Source organism: Alexandromys fortis, unplaced genomic scaffold (assembly GCF_014885135.2).
Source record: "Alexandromys fortis isolate MF-2015 unplaced genomic scaffold, M_Fortis_MF-2015_v1.1 scaffold_23, whole genome shotgun sequence".
Taxonomy (NCBI): Eukaryota; Metazoa; Chordata; class Mammalia; order Rodentia; family Cricetidae; genus Alexandromys; species Alexandromys fortis.
Window position 1 is genome coordinate 3,473,918 of NW_026067907.1, and position 22,583 is coordinate 3,496,500.

The window sequence follows — 22,583 nt, forward strand, 5'->3', positions numbered from 1 at the left end:
TCTCTCTCTCTCTCTCTCTCTCTCTCTCTCTCTCTCTCTCTCTCTCTCTCTCTCTCCCCCTCCCTCCCTCCCTCCCTCCCTCTCTCTCTCCCCCTCCCTTTCTCCCTCCCTCCCTCTTCCTCTCTCCCTCTCTTCCTCTCTCTAAAATTCTGTTTAACTGTTCTTTTCTTTTTCAATGCTTAACAGTAGCCTCTGATTTAAATTTTTCCCCTTTTCTTTCTTTTCTCCCCCAGAGACATTCTCTATATAACAGCTCTGGCTGTCCTGGAACTCTCTTTCCAGACCAGGCTGGCCTTGAACTCATGGAGATCTGTCTGCTGCTGCTGCTGCCTCCCACATGCTGAGATTACAGGCGTGCACTAACATGCCCACCTAAAGTTTTGTTTTTTTTTCCTTAGTGTAACAAATAGCCCTGGAATAGTAACCGCTGGTTCTTGGTCATAGAACCGTAATATTGAGTAGTTGTGAGTCAGCTCATTCTGTGCTGACATTAAGGGAGTAGCTTTTACTAGTCTTCGTATGGGTTCAGGCGACTGTTATTCAAGAAGCGGGTGTAACTGATGTTTATTTATTTTTTTAATAGTAGAAAACCTTTAAGGTAAAAAAAAGTACAGTAAAATACTTGGAACATCCTTCTTGTTGGGCATGTTCTCTGCTTGCAGACCTGAAACTTTCAGGATCTCTGTAACCAGTCCTTCAACCAAGAAGACTCTTAAGTAGGAATCTCTGTGATCCCGAGTATGACAGAGATCTATGTAACCCAGTCTTTTCAAGTTTGTAATTCACTGAGCAATACAACAGTTGAGTCAGTAAACTATGACAACTAACATAGGATTTTATATAAACTCTGTTGGAGAAAGGTGAGAATTCCAAGTTAGTTGAAGTAGAACCGTGACTGATAACATCCGATAACTTTGCCTTCTAAGGGCTTGTGGCTAAGATCTGCACATGCTAGTAGCTGAATCCGTGGTTACAGTCACAGTTCCAGAAAAGAACGAGAAAAATCTGTTACAGTCTCATTTTGTAAATGATGAAACTGAGGGTGTAAATGTTGTAAAATTTATTGACACTGTTGGCCTGGGACTAGGGTGAATGAGAAGTGTCAAGCACATAGGTCATGACTTTTATAGACTCTGCTTAAATATGACATGATTGCGTGGACCTCACCCACAATGGGACTTACCTTAAATACTTGGGAAACCCAGAACAGTGTGAGGTGAAAACACTGCATGGCACACCTGTGAGAGTGGGTTGGACAGTCTCTGAGTGAATGAATTGAATGCACAGCTGCAGTCCAGGAGCCTCTCAGAAAGAGACAAATAAATGATGGAGAATGTGCATATTTTATTTATTTTTGTAGAATAGTAAAGGACTCAGATTATTCTAAGTCACCAAATAATGTAGAGCATTATTGATATAGAACATAATTCTTACCCTGAGGGCCAAATTGAATAATAATGCTAGTGTGGTTCTGACTATATTCTTCTAGGGAGAGAGTAGGTAGGGACAGTGGCAAAAGGACAAAGGAAGGCTGTGCTTCATGCTGTGCATAGGAATGTTATTGCTGTTGTTTGGAAGTACATTTATGGCAAGCTTCTTAGGCAGGAATGGAGTGTGGTGAATTGTCCCTTTTCTTTTGGTCAAGGAGACATGCTGAACACAGGTGCTGAGCTACATTTCTTAAGTGGGGAAATGTCCTCTCTAAAATTATTTAAATAGCTTATAAAATGAAATTTGTTAAGAGTCACATTAGATGAGGACCTTGTCCTGAATTTACTTGCTAGTTCAGAAGGTAAGCATTGAATGAGTCAGGGTTGAATTTACCTTTATGTATTTGTACATAGGATGTTGAGATAGAGTCTGCTTCTTCCTCTTTCTCAGAGTTCTTTGGACAGGGCAGATGTTGAGTAAAATGCTTGTTGTTCAGGCCTAGTGACTTCTTTTAATCCTGGACCCATGTAAAGAGGAGTTTTAGGGCAGTTCTCTTGGAACTGTGTCATCAATCTCCTGTGAATTAACATACAGGGAAAACGGAGCCTAGTTGTCACCCTGCTTAAGCTAAGTATAGCTTTCATTTATCTTGTGTAGCTCTCAGAAGTAGCTCTCCTTATTGCCTACAGTTAGGAATTGCAGAATTCCTCTGTAAAACAGTTTCAGGTTGGAATGTACCATAGAAGTATTTTAATCTCTTCCCATTGTATGCCTGAATAATCTATATAAAATGAGTGTGCTAAAATTTGAAAGCAGAAAAAGTTGAATATAACAGAGTACTTGAAACAATTTTTGAGAAGGAATTACCATAGAAATATTTTAATTTCTTTTACATCATGTGCTCAATTAATCTGTGTGAACTGAGTTGTGCATATGTTTTGAAAGCAAAAAATTCACTGTCATTTTTCTTCATTCTTGTAGAGTAAAATAGTGAGAGTATTAAACTTATGGCAGAAGAATAATGTTTTTAAGAGTGAGATTATCCAGCCTCTTCTGGATATGGCAGCAGGAATTCCTCCTCCAGTTGTCACCCCTGTTTTGGCCAGCACCACTGCAGCCATGAGCAATACTCCAGGTGTGTATCTGTAGTGCATACTTGGTTTCTGAGACGCTGCCATTCATGTGTAAAATGACAAGGTAGCAGTTTAGAGCGACTTGTCCATCATTAGATAATTGAAAGAAAGTGACTTGAATGAAGGCTTAGTGTGGTGGCAAATGCTTTAAGTCAGACAGAGGTAGAGACAGAGGCAGGTATATCTCTTTGAGATCATGAAATGAAATTAGTTTTGCTGTTAATCTAAAATTAGGAAAGTTTGAAAATTGATTTTCTTGTTCTTCAGTCACCAAAACCATACATTTTGGAAACTGTTGATTATAGTTTATTTTTGTTTTGTTTTGCACTCCCAGGGATTGAATGCAGGGCCTTGCATAGGCCCAGCACTTCCACTGAGCCACATTTGCAGTTCTCAGGGAATGTTCTCCTGATTTAAGTTGTTTGTAACTCCTTAAATTTGTGTATAACTTAACTTGATGTTTACAGGAAATATGGTGGATGTAATTTTTAAGAAGACCCAAAGTATTGCTTAATAAAGCCCAATTATCTCAAAAAATTCATCTTCTTGGAGCATTTAAATGTTATTTTCAGTTTTACTCTGAACCCAACATTTGTTAACTTTTTGGTATATAGTTTTTGTTGTACACATGTCTATGAACAGCTTTATATGTATAAATGACTTTTCAGCTAAACATGGTTTTATGTTATACAAACTCACAGCTTTTATCAGCAGAGATTGTAGGTTTGAAGATTGTAGGCTTGTTGTTTCCTCCTGTTAAAGAATTTTCTCAGGGGTACCTGGTGATGTACCCCTTTGATCCTAGCACTCAGATACAGAGGCAGGTGGAGCTCTGTGTTCAAGGCCAGCCTGGTCTACAGATGGAGTTCCAGGGTTGCCAAGGCTACAAACAGAAACCCTGTCTTTGAAAACCAAAAATAAATAAGTAAATAAAAATTACAAGAATTTTGTGTTGTAAAAATTTGATGGCTTCCGTACAATAGTAGCTTGGTTTGTTTAAGACAAGTTTGATCAGATCCCATGGGGGTAGAGTGGAGGTTTCTTTCCTGTTTGTAAAACTGCCCAATCACATAAAGGCTTTATGTGGTTTTCAAGATGGAGGCAATGAAATGAAAATAAACTATTTGATTATATTTTATATTAACTAAATAAATCTTTTCACCCTTTCAAGTATTTACTTAATTTTTGGATGTGTGTGTTATGTCTTTTCCAAAAGGAACCCCTGTGACACCTGTTACTCCAGCCAATGTGGTTCAAGGCTTACCTGATCCATGGGTTTCTCAGATAACAAACACAGACACATTGGCAGCCGTTGCTCAGATCTTACAAAGTCCTCAAGGTCAGCAGGTGAGCAGTCCTGTTATCAAGAAGGTTCAGAATGCATCGTCTTCCTAATGTGTGGCTTCATAACATACTCTTTATTTTGTCATCCTTTCCTTTTAACAGTGGGAACTCTGCACTTGTAACTGCAGAGTTACCCTTGTAGTTTTTATTCAGTAATCCATCATGAACATCATCTTGCCATTAATGTTTGCTATGTAGTAAATTCTTTCTGTATCAGAATGCTGAGGTAGCACATACCTTGTGCCAACCATTGATAGGTACCAATTGCTGTCCCACGGGTAAACCTGGGTGCTTCCTGTTGTCATTGTAGTAGAAGCCAGTAGAATATGAAGTCACTGTAGAAAAAGTTACTGCTGTGTTGATTTTAACAGTGCTCATGGGGAAAATGGAGGTGTTGAGGAACAGTAGAGTACAGTTGTGTAAAGGAGGGGTTGGCAGCCTTGTTTGCCCTATTCCTGTGTTGCTTCCTTCATTCTAAGTGCTTTAGAGAGTGTGTGTCTCTTATGCCATTGTTGACCTTAGTGGTAAGGTCATGTTCATGCTTTTTTTTGTACTGTATTAATTATATTATTTCGATAATTGCATGACTCCACTTTGTTTCCTAATATTGCTGTGTTAAGGTATTCTGAGATTATTTATTCCATCTTGAATAGGATTTATCACTCCTCATACTAGTTGCTAATAGCAGCTTTTCCATTTTCATTTTTTTAATCTTTGATGATAGTTATAAATTGTAACAACTATACTGTGGGGTTTTTGTTTTACTTTTTTATTTTTATTTTTTGCTTATGTATATGAGTGCTCAATTTGCATGTATGCCTTCATGGCAGAAGAGGGCATCAGATTTCATTATAGGTGGTTGTGAGCCACTATATGGTTCTGGGAATTAAACTCAGGACCTCTGGGGAAGCAACTAGTGTTCTTCACCACTGAGCTATTGCTCTAACCCCTGTTTTTTGCTTTATTAACAATGTAATTGTCTGTGTTTATAAGCAGTAATATGATATTCAATGCATATATAAAATTTGTAATGTTTAAATAGGGGTAAATGGCATATTTACCACCTCTGCTATTTATTCTTTTTGTTGTGAAAAGTCAAATCCTCTTTACTGGATGTGATAATCATTGTCAGCTATAATGCCTTGCTTTGTTTTAGAGCGTTAGTTAACAACAGGACTATTAAAGGGTTAACTACATAACCATAGATAGTTTATTATTATAATAAGTGTTTTGTGTGCATGCATATAAGTGTGTGGCGGCCACAACTTGTATGAATTGATTCATTCCTACCATATGGTTCCTGGGAATTGAGTAAACCCATGTTGTCAGGCTTGAAAGCAAGCACCCTTACCCATGGGAGATACCTCACCAGCTAGCTCTCTTTAAGTGTCTGTTTGTTCGTTTTATGTGGTTTTAAAGACTTTATTTTATTTATGTGTATATGTGGAGGCCAGAAGAGGGCATTGGATCCTCTGGAGCTGGGGTTACAGGTGGTTGTGACCTGCCTGACATGAGTTCTGGGAACCAAACCTCAGTCCTGAAAGTGTGGCAGGTGCTAGCACTGAACCTTTTTCAGCCCCATGCTTTGTTTTGCTTCTTAAAGGTGTGTGAAGAACAGGAGTAGATATTGCTGCAGTTGTAGTCTGCTCTATTCATCGTTCGTGACACATTCTATTAAGTCTCAGACTATCCCTGTTGAATAGGTTTTTCTTCTCTTTTCAGGAAATGTGTTCTTAGATACTAAATCTGATATAAAAGCTGTTGTTTTGGTCAAGGCTTAGCTCTTGTGGAATTGAGTGAGGACGAGAAGCTTAGCTAAAGCATTCAGCCTGTGAGGAGTTCTTTGTTCTCTTGTTAGAGTATGCCTGTTTTGTCTGCAATACTCATGACTCTACAGAAGCAGGTCAGGCTTTTCAAGGGTTTACGTGCTACCCACTTCATCTGCTCTTGTGCTGTGGTAAACACTGACTGAAGCAACTCGGGAGTGTTGAAATAAGAGCGGCGGCGGGCTGCGTCCCCAACACCCCGGCCGCTTGGCTAGCTCACGCCCGAAATATCAACACACAAACTGTATTCATTTAAGAACTGCTTGGCCCATGAACTCTAACCCTTACAGGCTAATTCTCGCACCTGGACTAGCCCATTTCTAATGATGTGTGTAAGCAACCCAAGGTGCGCTTACCGGGAAGATTCTAGCCTCCGTCCATCATGGTGTCTCTGCTCCAGAGAGCAGAGCTGTCGAGTCTCCAGGAGCAGAGCAGAGTCTGACCTTTCTTCCTCTCATCTATGTTCTAACCTATTAGGGCCAGCCAAGCAGTTTCTTTTATTGCTCAGCCAATGAAATCAACAGATTGATATGACACTCCCACATCACGGGAGGATAAGGGTTCTTTGATTTTACACTTCCAAGTGACAGTCTGTCATTGAGGGAACCCAAGGCAGCAACCTGGAGTTATAGACACCATAGAAGTTCCCTGCTCGTGTTCAGCTACCTTCCTTATATATGCCAGATCCTGTTGCCTAGGGATAACACACCCATAGTTACCTGGGTTGACCTACTTCAATTAGTAGTTAAGAAAGTGCTACTAAAGACATGGCCATAGACTAATCTGACTGAGGTAGTTCTTCTCTTGAGGTTCCTTCTTCCCAAGTGACATTAAGTTTGTGTCAGATTGACACCTGAAGGGGAATGCACCAGATAGGAGGAAATACAAGTGGGCTTCGGTGAGAAAGGTGCTCAGCTGGTGGGGGTAGGGATTTGGGGTGTTGGTGCCCCGTTAGATGTGGGGAAGCACGAATAAAGTAATCCCACACTAGCTCCAAATAGGGTGTAATAAGGGATTCTTAACTAAAGGGAAACTCAGATCACAAAGGAGAACAGGAATGGAATCCAACATCTAGGTGTGACAAGCTATGGGTGGGGAGGGAGAGAGTCAGTGGTCCCACATCTTTTTTGATACCCAAAGCCACACCCAACCTTGTCCAGACTCTCAAAGGTCATTGGCTAATAGTGGTTCCCCATCAGACATCTAAAATCTAACTATGACATTCCACCCCTTATTAACTTTGACATAACAAACACAAATTTAAACCATAACTTTTCCTTTGTTGGTTGACCAAATCTTGCATTAAGTCATAGTATAAAGCACACTACAGCTTTAAATGTCCCACAGTCTTAGAATTTGACACCTTGAAACCAGTGTCCTTAAAAAATCCTCAACTCTCTTCATTGTGGGCTCCTATAGTTTCTACAATGCTTTGCTTACTTTCTTATTCCAAGAATGAAGACCCGCTACACAGTCAAACTGAGGCCAATATATATCCAGCAGTGTAAAAAAAGCTCAGTGTCTGAATCATTATCAGGGCCGATTCCAGAGTGTTAGGCAGTTTCATTTCTCTGTCTCTGCCATTCACAGACACACAGCTTGGCTCATAGACTCAGTGCCTCACATGTCCCTGATGGACTTTGCACAGTCCTGGCATCTTCAGTATGCTGGGATCATCACTGCAGCTGAGGCTGCACCTTTGCCAATGGTCTTTCCTGGCTTCTTCAGGGACACTCTTTATCTGTTTATTTTTATTTTGTGTGTATGGGTGTTTCCCCTCAATATCTGTGTACCACATCCTTGCCCAGTACTCTAGGCAAGTGATTACTTGCCTAGGCCAGAAAGGGGGATCAGTCCCTAGGACTAGAGTTATGGATGGTTGTGAACTACCATATGCATGCAGAAATTGAACCTGGGTCTTCTGGAAGAGCAGCCAGTGCTCCCATAGTGATGCTTTTCACCTTCTTTAGTGACTCCTTCAGTCATTCAAAACCATCTCCACATTGGAGACAGTCTTTGCCAGATTGTCCACCAGCCCCCGGATGTGCAGCCTCAGCCCCGCAGCCATAAAGAAATACTTCCCAGATGAATTCTTTGTGACTGCTTTTTTTCAGCCCCAGCTGTCCAGCCTCCATTGTCCCAGCAAAGCATATTTTCATGTCTTCATGTTAAAATACCATAACTAAAAGCGACTTATGGAATAGTTAACTGTGACTTAGATGTCCAGAGGGAGAAAATCCAGAGTGGAAAGGGAAGCATGTCAACAGGCAACTACAACAGAAAGCTGGTCAATGACATTTTGTCACACAGGAAGCTCAGAGATCACATCTTCAACTGTGAACACAAGCAAAGAATATGAGCTAGAAGTGTGGCAAAGCTCTAAGTTCTTAGAATATGTTTCCATTCTCCGTGTTGTTTTCTTCTTTGGCCAGGCTGCACCCTACCCCACCCAAAAGTTGATAACCTCCCCAAACAGCACCATCATCAGGGGGCCTGCACATGTTCAAATACTTGCGCAGATAGGGGGCATTTCTCATTCACACTGTCACATGTTAAAAACACTTTCTCTGTAGGATGATAAAATTTATTGGATGAAAAGGTTTATTTATTCATAAAGACCCAATACCCAAAAAAAAAACTTGATTTTTTTTTTCCCCCTTCCAGCTTCAGCAGCTAATACAAACCTTACAGATCCAACAGCAGAAGCCCCAGCCTTCCATCCTACAGGCCTTGGATGCTGGTCTTGTGGTTCAGTTGCAGGCACTTACAGCACAGCTTACAGCTGCAGCTGCGGCAGCCAACTCGCTTACACCCTTGGATCAGGGAGTCTCTTTCAACAAGGTAATCATTAAAAATACTGATGTTTTTATGTGAACTGGTAAACTTTATGTCATATCATTTAAAGTCTTCTTTGTAAATTATAATTTCATAGACTTATGTTGTGTGTGTTTTTGATAGCACCTTTATGTGTAGCGCATTTTGGCTTCTAATACACAGTCTGTTTGCCTCAGCCTCCCCCGTGCTGATTTTGGTGGTTTATGTTTATAATTTGACTTGATAAAATAATCAATATTTGGAAACTCAAAAGAAAAATTTTCTGTAAGTTCACATTACAATATTTTATGTTTAGGTTTAACTATGTAAAATAGTGTTTTTAAAATTGAGGCTGTTTTATGAATAATTTTTTGTGTGATATCCTCTTCATGGTTGCCAGTTAGAAGTATATCTTGGAAGTGCTGTGTGTGTTTTCACATAGGCACATACAAATGTGTCTTTTTTTTTCTCTCTCTTTCTTTGATCTTTTTGGACCTGCCACCCTGCTCCGAGATAATCACATGGAGACTTAGTCTTACTTATGAATGCCTGGCCTTAGTTTGGCTTGTTTCTAGCTGTTCTTAAATTATCCTGTCTACCTTTTGTCTCTGGGCTTCTATCTTCTTCTATTTGTATTTATCTTTTTTTTAATAACTATTTTATTTTGTTCTTAGATTTATTTATTATGTATACAGTGTTCTGCCCATATCCCTGCAGACCAGAAGAGGGCACCAGATCTCATTAAGGATGGTTGTAAGCCACGATGTGGTTGCTGGGAATTGAACTCAGGACCACTAGAAGAGCAGTCAGTGCTCTTAACCACTGAGCCATCTCTCCAGCCCCCTTCTGTTTGGGTGACTGGCCCCTGGTGTCCTCTCTACTTTTTTCATTCCTCCCTATAGTGATATTTCATTTGTATTTTAATAAGTAAAGCTTAGAAGTAAGAACCAGTGGCTGAATGTTTTACTTTTCTGAACTTCAGAATGAACCCCACTATCTGTCTCTTGGTTTTTATTAATTGTGCTACACCTCCCTCTTCTCTCTTATTTATTTTCTCTGCCTGCCAGTCCTGCTTATTCTCTTTCCTACCTAGCTATTGCCTACTCAGCTCTTTATTAAACCAAAATGTGTTTTAGACAAAGTAACACAGCTTCATAGAGTTAAACGAATGCAATGTATCTTTCCATCATTAAACAAATGTTCTGCAGCATTAACACATGTAACTGACTCATTCGATGTTATTTCAGCTTACATTCTACAACATGTATGTATGCTATTTATTTTTATAGGAAAATCAGTATTAATTTCTTAGGTAATGATTTTATTTCTTGGATAATGAACCGTTTGGCCAGTCACTCTTAATTTAGTAGGTAAACCACATTTTAACATCAAGTTTTTACTAGGACGAGTTAACAATTGATTTTTTTTTTAAGTTACAGTTATATAATCCTTCATTTTCTTTAAATATTGTTTTGTGAGCTGGGCATGGTGGTGGCACATGCCTTTAATCCCAACACTTGGGGACATAGAGGCAGGCAGATCTGTGAGTTAGAGGTCAACCTGGTCTACAGAACAAATTCCAGGATAGCTAGGGATATACCCAAGAAACCCCATCTTGAAAAACGAAAACTTTTAGTATTTTTGCTGGTTATGTGAAAATGGTTTTGCTCTATGATGATGAAGTAGTCCTTCGAGTCCTCAGTCATTTCTGCACCTTTGGAGGAGCTTGAAACTATGATTTTCTGTCTACACATAATTATGATAATGCTTAATAAGCAAATTAGTGAAAATAGAAAAACAGTAATATACTGAGACTATATGAAGATTTCTCTCGAATCATAGCAATAATATTTTCATACTATACTTGTAAATGAGAGTGAAATTGCATGGAAATATGTGTAAGGGCCTGCTTTATGTTACAGTGCTCTGAAAGCATGCATATGGCATAATGTGAAATTTCCCGTTATTTTGTGGTATCCACGTGGAAGCACTTTTCAATTTGTCTCTTTCTCTCGTCCATAGAAGTTGATGGATAGGTTTGACTTTGGGGAAGATTCTGAGCACAGTGAAGAATCCAAAAAGGAAATTCCTACTCCTCAACTGTAAGAATTATTTTTTTCTTTGGAGCTGTATTTTCTTTTTCTTGTTGTTCTCAATCCTCGGTGGGGGTGTTAACAGTCTAAACTGTAGGGGTGCTGTTTCAGGCTTTAAGCACTGAAATTATGGAGGGTCGTGGACTTGCTGTCTTATTACCTCTTTAGGTTATTGGAACTCTTTCGGATCTTTGCAAATAGTTGGAATATATTAAACTTCCCTATAGGAAAATTGATAAGCATTGTTAAGACAGTTGTGATATATTTTTATCTCTGTTGGCTTTAAATGACTTAGTTTTAAGAATATTTGTAATAGGAGGACCAATGCTTCTGCTGAAGTCTACTTCTAGAAATGGCAATTTCTGACAAATGCATTAGTTAGATTGAAATATATGTGTTTCATTTATTTAAAAAATGGATTTTGTGTTTTTATTTAAATTGTTGTCCTGTGTTTTGTGAGGGGATTTCTAAAGACCAGTAGGAGAATGTGAGAGGCGGGAGAGATGACTGACAGAAGCATTTGGGACCCTCATTCAAACAGAGTGTATTTATATATATAAAATATTAATACATCCTTTTGATACAGGGATTTTCCTTGACAAAGTTTAAAAATAGTATTTGAATGGAGTTGGGAGGGCTGTTTAAGGTCTTGTAGATGAAGGAGCTAAGCAGTTAAGAATTCCTTAATAGTCTGGATGGTAGAGTCCGTGCTTTCCCACCTTCCAAGGAAAGAGCTCGTGGGACTTTTATTGTCACATGCCATCTTGTTGAACTGAATTCCCTCATTTCTAGACACTAATTCAAACCTTGTGTTTTGAAGAAAGGAAATAAATTGACTCCATTGTTTTAAGACATGGCCTTACGATATTTGAAAATAGATATTATTCTCCCCATAGGTTTTTTTTTTTGCTACAGATGATATACTCTTTTTTTCAACTGTTTCAAGACCTGTCACCATTCTGCCTGCCCCTTTTGGGATGCCCTCTTTTTTTCGTGTCTTACCCATGGCACTTAGAAGTCCAGCTGTGGGGCTGGAGAGATGGCTCAGCCGTTAAGAGCATTGCCTACTCTTCCAAAGGTCCTGAGTTCAATTCTCAGCAACCACATGGTGGCTCACAACCATCTGCAATGAGGTCTGGTGCCCTCTTCTGGCCTTCAGGCATACATGCAGACAGAATATTGTATACATTATAAATAAATAAATGAAATAAATGAATGAATGAATGAATGAATGAATGAATGAATGAAGTCCAGCTGTATCCCAGGTGTGACTTTTCCAGAGTATAGTTATAGTATTATTTTCTCTTTTATCTAGCACTGTCTGTTACTGTTAGCATACCTAATACCTTGCTGACTTTCTAAAGGGAACACACTCTGTAAAATTCATGGGGAGTGAAAATTATGGATTTTGCACATACTGATTGAAAGACCATTTCCTACTGTCTCATGGTTAAACACGAGTTATTGCCAAAAACCCTGCGTTTTTAAAAATTGACAATGTTTATATACTTATACCTTTTTGAAAGTGTTTTGAGATTCTCTTACAGTAAGCTAGTAAAAGTCACTAATTTGTATGTACAGCACACTCATGTGTGCAGCATGAGGCCCTGGTGTCAGTTCTGTAACAGAACACCTCTAGGCTTTGTCTGTTGAAACATTATTAAGTATATTTCTCTTCTACTGTATCAGTGCTCCATAATACTACATTTTAGATCTTAGTATTTTATAAAGAATGCCCCGTGAGTAGTATTGTAATTTCAATACCAAGATGAAGTCATAAAAATACCCTGACACTTAAGTTTTTCTATTTCAATAGAAATTTAATCTCCAATATATTTACATCAGTCTTAAATATTCCCCCATAGATATAACTTGTCAAATAACAATTGTCATGACTCAATAAAATCCAGAAAGAAAAATATTTATACACAATAACAAAATAGTCTTACTGGTAGATACAACCCTTTAGAATTTGTCACTTTTTATTTTATGTGTGTAAGTGTTTCTATGTGACCCATATGCATAACTGGTGTTCACAGAGACAAGAGAAGGGATAAAAATACTACTCACAGAACTGAGATAGTGTGTTGAAGAGTAATTCCAGAAAGACAAGATGTGGGAAATGTGAGAAGAAAGAGATTTTAATTTTCATTGTGCTAAGTTAGCAGTAATGGCAGAACACTTAAAAAGAAGTCATCACATAGGCAGGTGAGAAATATGCTCCTCTATCATTGTAGGAAATAAAAGACATGTATGAAGAATGCTGAGTGGGAACCACATAATTCTGTGGTGGTATGTAGTTTGTTTGGAGAAGAACCATTTCTAGATACATTCTAGAGTAAAAATATTTTTCTAAAGCTGAGAAACTTTTAGAAATCTAAAGGGTCGTTTTTCTTTTTGTTTCCAAATTTGGGAGTCAGTCCAACACATTTTAGTTTATTTTAGAGTTCATTCATCTTAAGTATGTTTAGTATAATTTTCTTGTCCCTTTCTCTCTCTCTTTAAACTCTTTCATTATCCTGACAGTTTATATGATATTGTGGTTGCCTGAGATTAATAAAAGTAGTCACTCTGTGGACTTTTTCATTGATGTGGTACTTACATGGAGAGAAGAATGTTGTCTGATTCTTTATCTTTCATTCTCCAGACCATAGTTACATAGGGTAACCTATCATTCCCACTGAGCACGCATTCCCTTGCTTTCTTTGTGTCAGGTGGTTCCGATGTTAAAATGGGGAAAACTAGAACAATGGAGGCAATGTTATTATAATGACAAGAACTCTTGAGGAAGAGGAATCTGCTCTTATGGGATGCATTTTTTGCCCATTTTTTTTTTTTTTTTGGTAACTTGGACTATTCCATTAATCTTAAACAGATCGTAGGTTTCCTTTTGATTATCTTCAGTTTTTCATTTCCACTTCTCCCGCTGATAGTATTCAAAGGACTTCATCCAAATGACTTGTAAACTATGATACCTTCATTTTTCCCAAATGTCCGTTTTACCTGATTGATGTTGGATCAATCTTGGATATACTGGTATAAAATAAACATGGTATATTTATGAACAATAAAAAAAAAAGAACGCCCCGTAATAGAGTACACTGTGTCAGTGGTGTTTCATGTCACCTTTGGTACGTTTTAACTTGCATCTTCTCCCTTTGTTGCTCATTTTAGTTCTCATGTTTCCGAATCTGTGAACAACTCCATCTTCCATCAGATAGCAGAGCAGCTGCAGCAGCAGAACCTGGAGCACCTGCGGCAACAGCTTTTGGAGCAGCAGCAGCCCCAGAAGGTCTGTGCCACCTGCAGTTATTACTCTCTGCAGATGGGCATTGTGTGGGACACTTGGGTATTGAACATTCTCAGTCTTCGGAGCTGTTCATTAGTCTTTGTTTTTTTACCAGCCACTTCATGTCCTTTCTATGGTATTTCCTTTCCAATACCTTTGTAGCTATTCCTGTTATAGAAAAAAAAAGTCTTCTGGCAGTGTAGTGAAATCATGTTATAGAAATGAATTTCATGATAAAGTGGAGAGAGAAGAAAGGTTTCACTTTAGAAGTGATAAAACATGTCATGCTATAGACCAAGATTTAGTCTTAAAAAGATACTTGTGACCTATATTAGAAACATTTCAGTTTGTGCCTAGTTATTAAAAATAATATCAGTCACCAGGTGGTGATGGCGCATGCCTTTAATCTCAGCACTCTGGAGGCAGAGGTAGGTGGATCTCTGTGAGTTCAAGGCCAGCCTGGCCTACAGAGTGAGTTTCAGGACAGCCAAGGCTACACAGGGAAACTCTTTCTTGAAAAGCCAAAAAAGAAAAGAAAAAGCTATCAGTCATGAATATAAAACAACCTACAGATATTTGTGTGACTGTACATTTTTGGGCAAGTGATACATAATAAAGACGGACAGGAAGAGGTTCTGCCTTTAGGTGATGTAACCTTTTTTTCTAAAGAAGTACAAACATTTGTAGAGCATGGCAAGATTCATTCTATAGTCTCTTTAATAGAGTTAAAAGTGCAGGATTCTGGGAACATGGAAGAAGACTCAGTACTTGTGGTGTTTAGAGTAGTTTCAGACACAGTTAGAACCGGAGCTTGACCTTGTGTATGCAAACAGTTAAAGTGAAGAATTCCAGGGGTACTTGTTGGACCTCATGAACACGGACTGACTTGATGAACTAGTTCTAATTGAAATGGTCTAAATAAGAGTCATATTTTTTGCTAAAATGATATTTACTGGAGAATACAAAAAGATAATAACTGGAATTTGTGTCAGTCAGCCATAGGAACAGTAACTACAAAGATAACAGACAAGAGGTGGTGCTTTCTCCAAACAGTAGAAGACTCTGAGTTGCCTTACGTCACTCTTACTTCCGAAGGTTTAGTAGAAAAAGCAAAATCAGGGCAGTACTCTTGGCACCGGAAATTTCTGAAAATTGGAAGGAAACAAGTCTGAAGAATCTCACCAACCAAAACAAAACTACTTAATCCATGCAATAGTTTCAAAAATAAGCCACACACGGTAATAAGATCCCTTTAAAGAAATAGCAGTTAAGTTGACAAATGATGTGGTAAAGTCAGAACCAGACAAGCAACCCTTTGCTAATGTGTCAAGTGCACAGCGAGTATGAAAGTGGCACACTTAATGCACAGGATGCTAACTTGGTGGCAGGTGTGTACAATAAGTTAGGCGATTCAAGATGGGATGAGTGATAACTCGGTATTTAAGAACACTTACAGCTTCTTTCAAGAGGACTGGAGGTGGGTTCCTAGCACCTGTGTTGGGTGGCTCACAACTCCTGTCACTCCAGCTTTAGAAGACCATATGCCCAGGATACACATGTGGGTTTGCTTGCAAACTTATGTGTGAGCACACGCACATATGCACACACGTAAATCAATAAATAATTTGGGGGAATGGGCGGTTTCAAGGCAGAATTTCATTCTGTTGCTCTGAATTCACTATGTAGACCAGACTGGCCTTGAATGTACAGATAGCTACCTGATTTTGATTACCAAGTGTCGGGATTAAAGGCATGTTCTACTATGCCGAGCTCTAAATTAAATGTTTAACAAAAATAGAATAAGATCAGTAGAAAAATTAAGCACTTTTGCTAACATAGGTCCATAGAACTACCCCTAACTAGGATAGTACTGTCCTGCTCTGTTGAAATACGAAGCGGCGGGGCTGCGTCCCCAACACCCCTGCCGCTTGGCTAGCTCATGCCCGAAATAACACACAAACTGTGTTCATTTAAGAACTTCTTGGCCCATGAACTCTAGCCCTTACAGGCTAATTCTCGCACCTGGACTAGCCCATTTCTAATAATGAGTGTAAGCACCCCAAGGTGCGCTTACCGGGAAGATTCTAGCCTAAGTCCATCGTGGGTTGCAGCTGCCTGGGAGAGCAGAGCATGGCGGATGTCCGGTCCCTCTGGAAGCAGCGCAGAGTCTGACCTCACTTCCTCTTCCGCCCAGCATCCTATTCTGTTTATTCCTCCCACCTATGTTCTAACCTATCAGGGCCAGCCAAGCAGTTTCTTTATTGCTCAGCCAATGAAATCAACAGATTGATATGACACTCCCACATCACTGCTCTTTGCAGGGCAGCTGCAGCTGCTGTGTGCAGTGAGGTCCAGGTCCCAGGAATTAGAAGGAAAACACTTTAAAGTTTTAAGAACATTTGAAAAACTATGTTTCTAATAAAAATATAATCAGAATTATGAAAGATTAGAAACCTTATAATGGAATGATATCTGTTGTCTTAAGTTAGAGTTTTATGATTTTGCTGATTATTAGGAGAATCAAAAGATGTTACCAGAGCTATACCACAAGATGAAATGCTTCTGGTAAGATCTTAAAGGACCCTTTAAAAGATTTAGCCTACTAATGATGAAGCATTATCAATGGGATGTCTGCAGTAGTATAATTCGCTTTGTTTCAGAATGTAATGGAGCATGGTGACACATATCTTTAATGCCAGCACTCATGAGGCAGAGGCCGGTGATCTCTGAGTTGGAGAACAGTCTGGTCTACATTGCTGGTTCCTGGACAGCCAGGGCTGCATAGACAGACCATGTCTCAAAAACAATAGCAAAAAACCCAGAATGTAATGCAAACAGCAGAGATGACATGATGAACTCTGGATTGGGTAGCACTGCTTTGTGGTAAATGAATTACTGTTTGTAAAGTCAAATGAGTTTTAGGATATTGATTATGTGGAGCTATTAGATTTGTGTATTAGATAAATATAGTTGGTATAGCATGTGGAATGTTCAACATCTACACAAATGCTCCCAACAATTTACAACTCCAGTCCCAGGAGATCCAGTGCCCTCTTCTGACCTCCTTGGGCACTGCATGAATGTATTGTCCAGACAGACATCCAGGTAAAGCAGCCATTACTATAAAGTTAAGAAAAAGAAAAACAAAGTTTGTACTTATTTATTGCATTTTTGGTTCTATTGTGATTGAGGAGACACTTTTCTGTCTGTTCTGACTTTTTCTTAAGGTATATTTATCAACTTTTGACATATTTTGTTCCTGGGATACTAAGGGACTTAACAATTGTTAAAACTCTGCCCTGAATTTTATGATGCTGTCTTCTCTTCTAGTTTTAAAATGCACCACTCATAAGAGCAGCATCCTCTAAATTTCCTAGTAAACAAATTATTATGCCAGTTTGTTTAATACAACGTAAACACTATAGAAATTCCAACTTTTCATTAAAATAGTTTAGTATAAAATGGTGTATAAAATATCCAAATATACTCAAGATAGTGACTATATGTTACCACACTTGTAATTTGCATTGAGAATGAGATGAAGGAAAACCAGATTTCAGATTGTAGACAATATAAGGTCACTTTTCTAAAAAGCATAGTATGGACTGATCCTCCCACCCACACCCCAGTCAGTGCTTCTCTGTATCCTTGGCTTTCCTGGAACTCACTCTGTAGACCAGGCTGGCCTCGAACTTAAGAGATCCATCTGCCTCTGTTGGGGTTAAAGGCCTGTACCACCACTACCCAGCTTGATTAATTTGCTTTTCATTAATTTATTTATTTTGGGGTGACACGTGTGAGGTCAGATGAGAGCTTGCAGGACTTGGTTCTCTCACTCTACTATGTGAGCTTCAGGAATTTGAGTCCAGTCCTAAGGCTTAGTGACAGGTACCTTTACCCACTGAACCTTCCTAACAGTCCTTATATCCTGAATTTGAAATAAATCTTTCACAGAACTCTTAGTTTATTTTGAATATGTATGTTTAGAAAAATATACTAAAGAGATATAAATTCCTAAGATTATTCAAGTCCAGTATTACCCTTGACACATTTATTTTGTTAGTGAATATGCTTGACATTGTTCCTTTAAGGTGGCTCAATAAAAACACAGTGTAACTGAAGCAGAATCAAATTGCCCTGTGGTTCTCCTACAGTCAGGGTACTGACTCCTAATGACTTCCAGGAACAAAGCTTCCTAGGTCCTGTCCTAGTGCCTAATTAAACATGACCATGAGACACAAAGCTTATCCTCACCTTCAGGTCTTAAGCTCCAGTGCTTGCCTGTTCAATTGCACGGACTTGCTTTGTTTTTGTTTTTTATTAAGCAGGCGCTCACTCATTATATAGCCCCAGCTATCTGGAACTCAACTGTGTAGGTCAGGCTGGCTTTGCACTAACAAAGATCTGCCTACCTCTGCCTCCCAAGTGCAGGATTTAAAGGCATGTGCTACTAAGCCTGGTTAATAAACTTTCTTAAATCGAACTAGATCTGTTTATTTCCTACTGCACTAGTATGAGGCACGTTCATTGCTGCTGTTCTTTGTGGAATCATGTCTCCCTTTACCTCCATTTTGCTTCATCATATCTAAGGTGTGTGGACTGCTTCCTTGTTTGGGGAGTTGAATGTTTCTGAATAGTTTGTAACAAGGGACTATTAGTGTGTAGTTTTTCTTTCTTTATTATGTTTTAACCTGTATACCACCAGGAACTTACCCCTTCTAGATTCCTATAAGATCATGTTCTAGAAAAATTTTTCTCCAGATTGCTTTTCCTCATAATGGGTTTCCCCATGTTTTAGCTAAGCCAGTCTTTAAATTGTTACTTTGGTTCCTACTTACTAACATCAAGTTAGAGCATACATACATACACTACATACTATTGCTGTACTACTTCTTGGAACCGTGGGGACATTCATTGTTCCCTTAAGTTTGTCTTTATTTTTCTAACTTGTATTAAAACTTTAAATAAGCCGGGCGGTGGTGGCGCACGCCTTTAATCCCAGCACTCGGGAGGCAGAGACAGGTGGATCTCTGTGAGTTCGAGACCAGCCTGATCTACAAGAGCTAGTTCCAGGACAGGCTCCAAAGCCACAGAGAAACCCTGTCTCGAAAAACCAAAAAAAAAAAAAAAAAACTTTAAATATACACATTACACTCTATTTCCTATAACTATCTTATGAATTCTTATAGAAGACCCTAATTGTGAATAGTTTTGTTAAAATCACTAGTTTTGATGCTGACTTTTCAGTATTGTTTTGCCTTTAGGTATATAGTATGTGATTTTAAGTTTTTTAATATAAGGTTTTAATTGGACCTTGAGAATATTTTGTTTATACTAATTAAACATATAGTTCTAGATTAATTTATTACTGTTAGGTATCATTAAGTATTGTTTTTGTATTACTCAATAGTTTGACACTTAAACATTCTTGAGGACATACTTCTAGCTATTTTTCATACAAATATATACAAAAGTGCCATCTTTATGAACCTTTTCTTGTTAAAAGTATACTTGGATTTATACAGAATACTTCAGGTAAATTACTCTAAGAATGGCTTGTTATGAATATGACACCCTTGAATATTTAATTGTGATATTTGCTGTAGTCAGGTTATCATTTATAGTAATGTTGTCTCAGAACATTTGTCTGTTTTCAATAGGTAACTCCTCAAGATAGCCAGGAGGGAACATTTGGGTCAGAACACTCAGCTTCACCCTCACAAGGAAGTAGCCAGCAGCATTTTCTGGAACCTGAAGCTAATTTGGATGACTCTATAGACATTCAGCAACAGGTAAAAGTCAGTACTTTTCTGAGTCATAAATGTCCAAAGCCTTGTAAGGTTCTTTGTGAATATACTGTATTCTGGATGTACCTTGTCTTCTGGGTGTTCCACACCCCTAGCTCTGTTACCTGTGAAACCTTTATATTACATTACTAATATTTTTAAGACAGAACTGCACTTGTATGCTGAGTTTTAACTGGGCTTTTTGTTTTTGTGCCCTCAACTTTGCTTTCCAAGGATATGGATATTGATGAAGGACAAGATGTTGTTGAAGAGGAAATCTTTGAACCAGAAGCTAAGAAAGTAGCTGTTCGCTCAAGATCAAGAACTCATTCGCGATCTCGATCAAGGTTCTATAATAATATTTAACAGTATTGTATGCTTTTTTCTTTGCATCAAGATTAAAAGAAATACTTAAAGTGATTTTAAAAATATTTTTTAAAAGTAATTTTTAAAAATAATTGAAACTTAAAACCACGAGATAACCTTTGTTATACATCTGCTATTTGAGCACTTTGTGTAACAGGGACAGCTGGTGTCATGAGGTTGTGATTTTGGATTATAGTTGATGTTAGTTGATAAGAGCATGATACCTTACTGTTTCTGAACAGCATATAAGTCAGGCTGTATTTCTTGCATCCAAATTGTATAGCGATACCAAAAATGGTTTCCCCAGACAGCCACAAAACAAGTTTTATGAATGTTAAATATACTTGCAAGCTAGTAGAAAACTCGTCCTTAAATCAAAACCAAGTCACCGATTCTTTGATATTCTTAATGTAAGCGTGCTTGCAAACATGTAAGTAAACAAATGACAGGATCAGCTTACATTGAAAAGTCAAGAACTGTAACATTTTAGAAGTTGTAAAGTATTAAACAGGATTATACTGTGTCCTAATACTGTGTTGGAAGTATTCTGATCCTCTACTGAATTGTACTTTTCCTCTGATTTTAATGAATACAGTTTCAGATTTATCTAGCATCTATTAGTAATGTGCCCATCCATAGCACAAGTCTACAGTGGAACACTTGTTTAATAGTTGACTAAACTATAGGATTGTTTAAGAGGTAGTTAAATATGACAAATACTGCCCTTTTTCATTCACTTCAAATTGAATGGTTTAATGGAAAGATAATAATGTCATTAGAAGTGAAATAATAATTATTATTGTTATTATTATTGTAGATCTCCAAGAAAACGAAGGTCCAGGTCGCGATCTGGGTCTCGAAAGCGAAAACACAGGAAGCGATCCCGCTCCCGCTCAAGAGAAAGAAAGAGAAAATCATCAAGGTCGTATTCAAGTGAAAGAAGAGCCAGAGAAAGGGAGAAAGAACGCCAGAAAAAGGGCTTGCCTCCTGTTCGATCAAAAACCCTAAGTGGTAAGTGACATGTACTGAATTAGACCTCCTTCTTAGTGTTGGGAACTAGTTTCTGTTATGTTTAGGTTAGTAGAGTGCTTGCCGCTTAAGCCTTTGATCTTCAGCAACCACAGGAAAAGCCTGGAAAGGTAACCCTCATGCTTGAAAGGGACACAGGTGCATTCCTAGTTTACTCATGAGCTCCAGGGCAGCAAAAGACTTTGCCCCAGAAGTTCTTGAGGAAGCACACCTAAGACTCTGGCCTCTGCATGTGATTAAGGTCACGTCCTCCTCTAGAATAACAACAACAAAAAATAAACAAAAAATAAGCAACAACAAAAAATTAGTTTTCTGCTCTAAAAATCTCTTACCTAATTTTATTTTTAGAGTAAGAAACTGAAAAGGAAGGAGCTTGTTAGTTACTAAATTACTTTAATTCAGGTTTTTGTGAAAGAAAACCAGATTACCAGATACTTGCTAAATCATCAAAAATGTTTAATGCAAGTTGTGAAGTATGGCTTGACCAAGGACACAAAACCAGGCTGATATCTGTAACATGACATTGTCAGTGACTGCTTCAGTAGTAACAGACAGTTGTCAGTATTCAAATCTGTATAAGAAATTAGGACACAAAGATTGTTTTTGTATACTTAGTTATATATTCAGTGTATATGTGTGGTGTTAGAGACTACACCCAGGGTTTTATACCTGCTAGGTCAATTGGTGTATAATTGAACTAAAATAAATGGTAAACTTGTAGTTTGTACCAGAAGAGGAATGACTAGTACAACCTGTTTTCCTGTAAATGTTAATCTATTTAATGTAGTTAACAGATTTGGTTATGGTGGTGTTTACTTCAGGATCTGGCTAGGGTAAAGATCACGTTCCACACAACAAAATGAGTTGTGTTTCTACCAGGTTCTGCCTTGGAGTTTGTTAATCCATTATCATTTCTAGAGAGAGCTAACAGACTACAGGTGAGCAAGGAAGCACATGATAGAGAGTAAGTTATCAGTTTTGCCCGAGTGGACTCTTGTTACTTTCTGGTGGTCTTCAATTAAGTTACCTTAGCATCAGTAATTGTTACAGATAGCCATAGTAATTGTTACAGATTGTCATGCTATAGATTCTGCACTGGGATCACACACATCCTAGGCTTTTTACATGACTCCTAGAAAGTGAACGTAAGCCCTTATTCGGTACTGCTAGAGCGTCTTGAAATTCAGGCTCCCAAAATCAATCTGACAATTGGCATCTGACAATTTCAGTAGTCCTTGGTTATCTTTCCAGAACCGTCTCACATTATAAAGAGCTAGTGAAACTTTTGAAGATTCTATTTGCCCCTTATCATAAGAAACCAAATTTGTTTTAGTATTGTTTGACAAATAATATAAAAAAACCTGATCTCCCCCCCAAAATATAAGAAAGATCTTTTTTCTTCATCCTTGTGTGATTACCCCTTGGTCTTTCAGAATCATTACTTTGTTAAGAGTAGGGCTTTCATTTAGTAT

At 38.3% G+C, this 22,583-nt stretch overlaps 1 protein-coding gene across 6 annotated transcripts in view; it reads left to right on the forward strand.

Annotated features, from left to right (window-relative positions):
* The window catches only part of Scaf8 (SR-related CTD associated factor 8), a 186,016-nt gene that overhangs the window by 44,414 nt on the left and 119,019 nt on the right, over nucleotides 1-22,583 (forward strand). For all 6 annotated transcript variants that reach the window (XR_007590657.1, XM_050135813.1, XM_050135812.1 and 3 more), the window contains 8 exons: nucleotides 2,413-2,566; nucleotides 3,781-3,911; nucleotides 8,399-8,575; nucleotides 10,571-10,650; nucleotides 13,816-13,933; nucleotides 19,591-19,722; nucleotides 19,951-20,063; nucleotides 20,900-21,093. Coding sequence is in view for 5 of the 6 variants with exons in the window: in XM_050135813.1 (XP_049991770.1) it covers nucleotides 2,413-2,566; nucleotides 3,781-3,911; nucleotides 8,399-8,575; nucleotides 10,571-10,650; nucleotides 13,816-13,933; nucleotides 19,591-19,722; nucleotides 19,951-20,063; nucleotides 20,900-21,093 (1,099 nt within the window). In the remaining variant the exon portion in view is untranslated. The remainder of the gene's footprint in view (nucleotides 1-2,412; nucleotides 2,567-3,780; nucleotides 3,912-8,398; nucleotides 8,576-10,570; nucleotides 10,651-13,815; nucleotides 13,934-19,590; nucleotides 19,723-19,950; nucleotides 20,064-20,899; nucleotides 21,094-22,583) is intronic.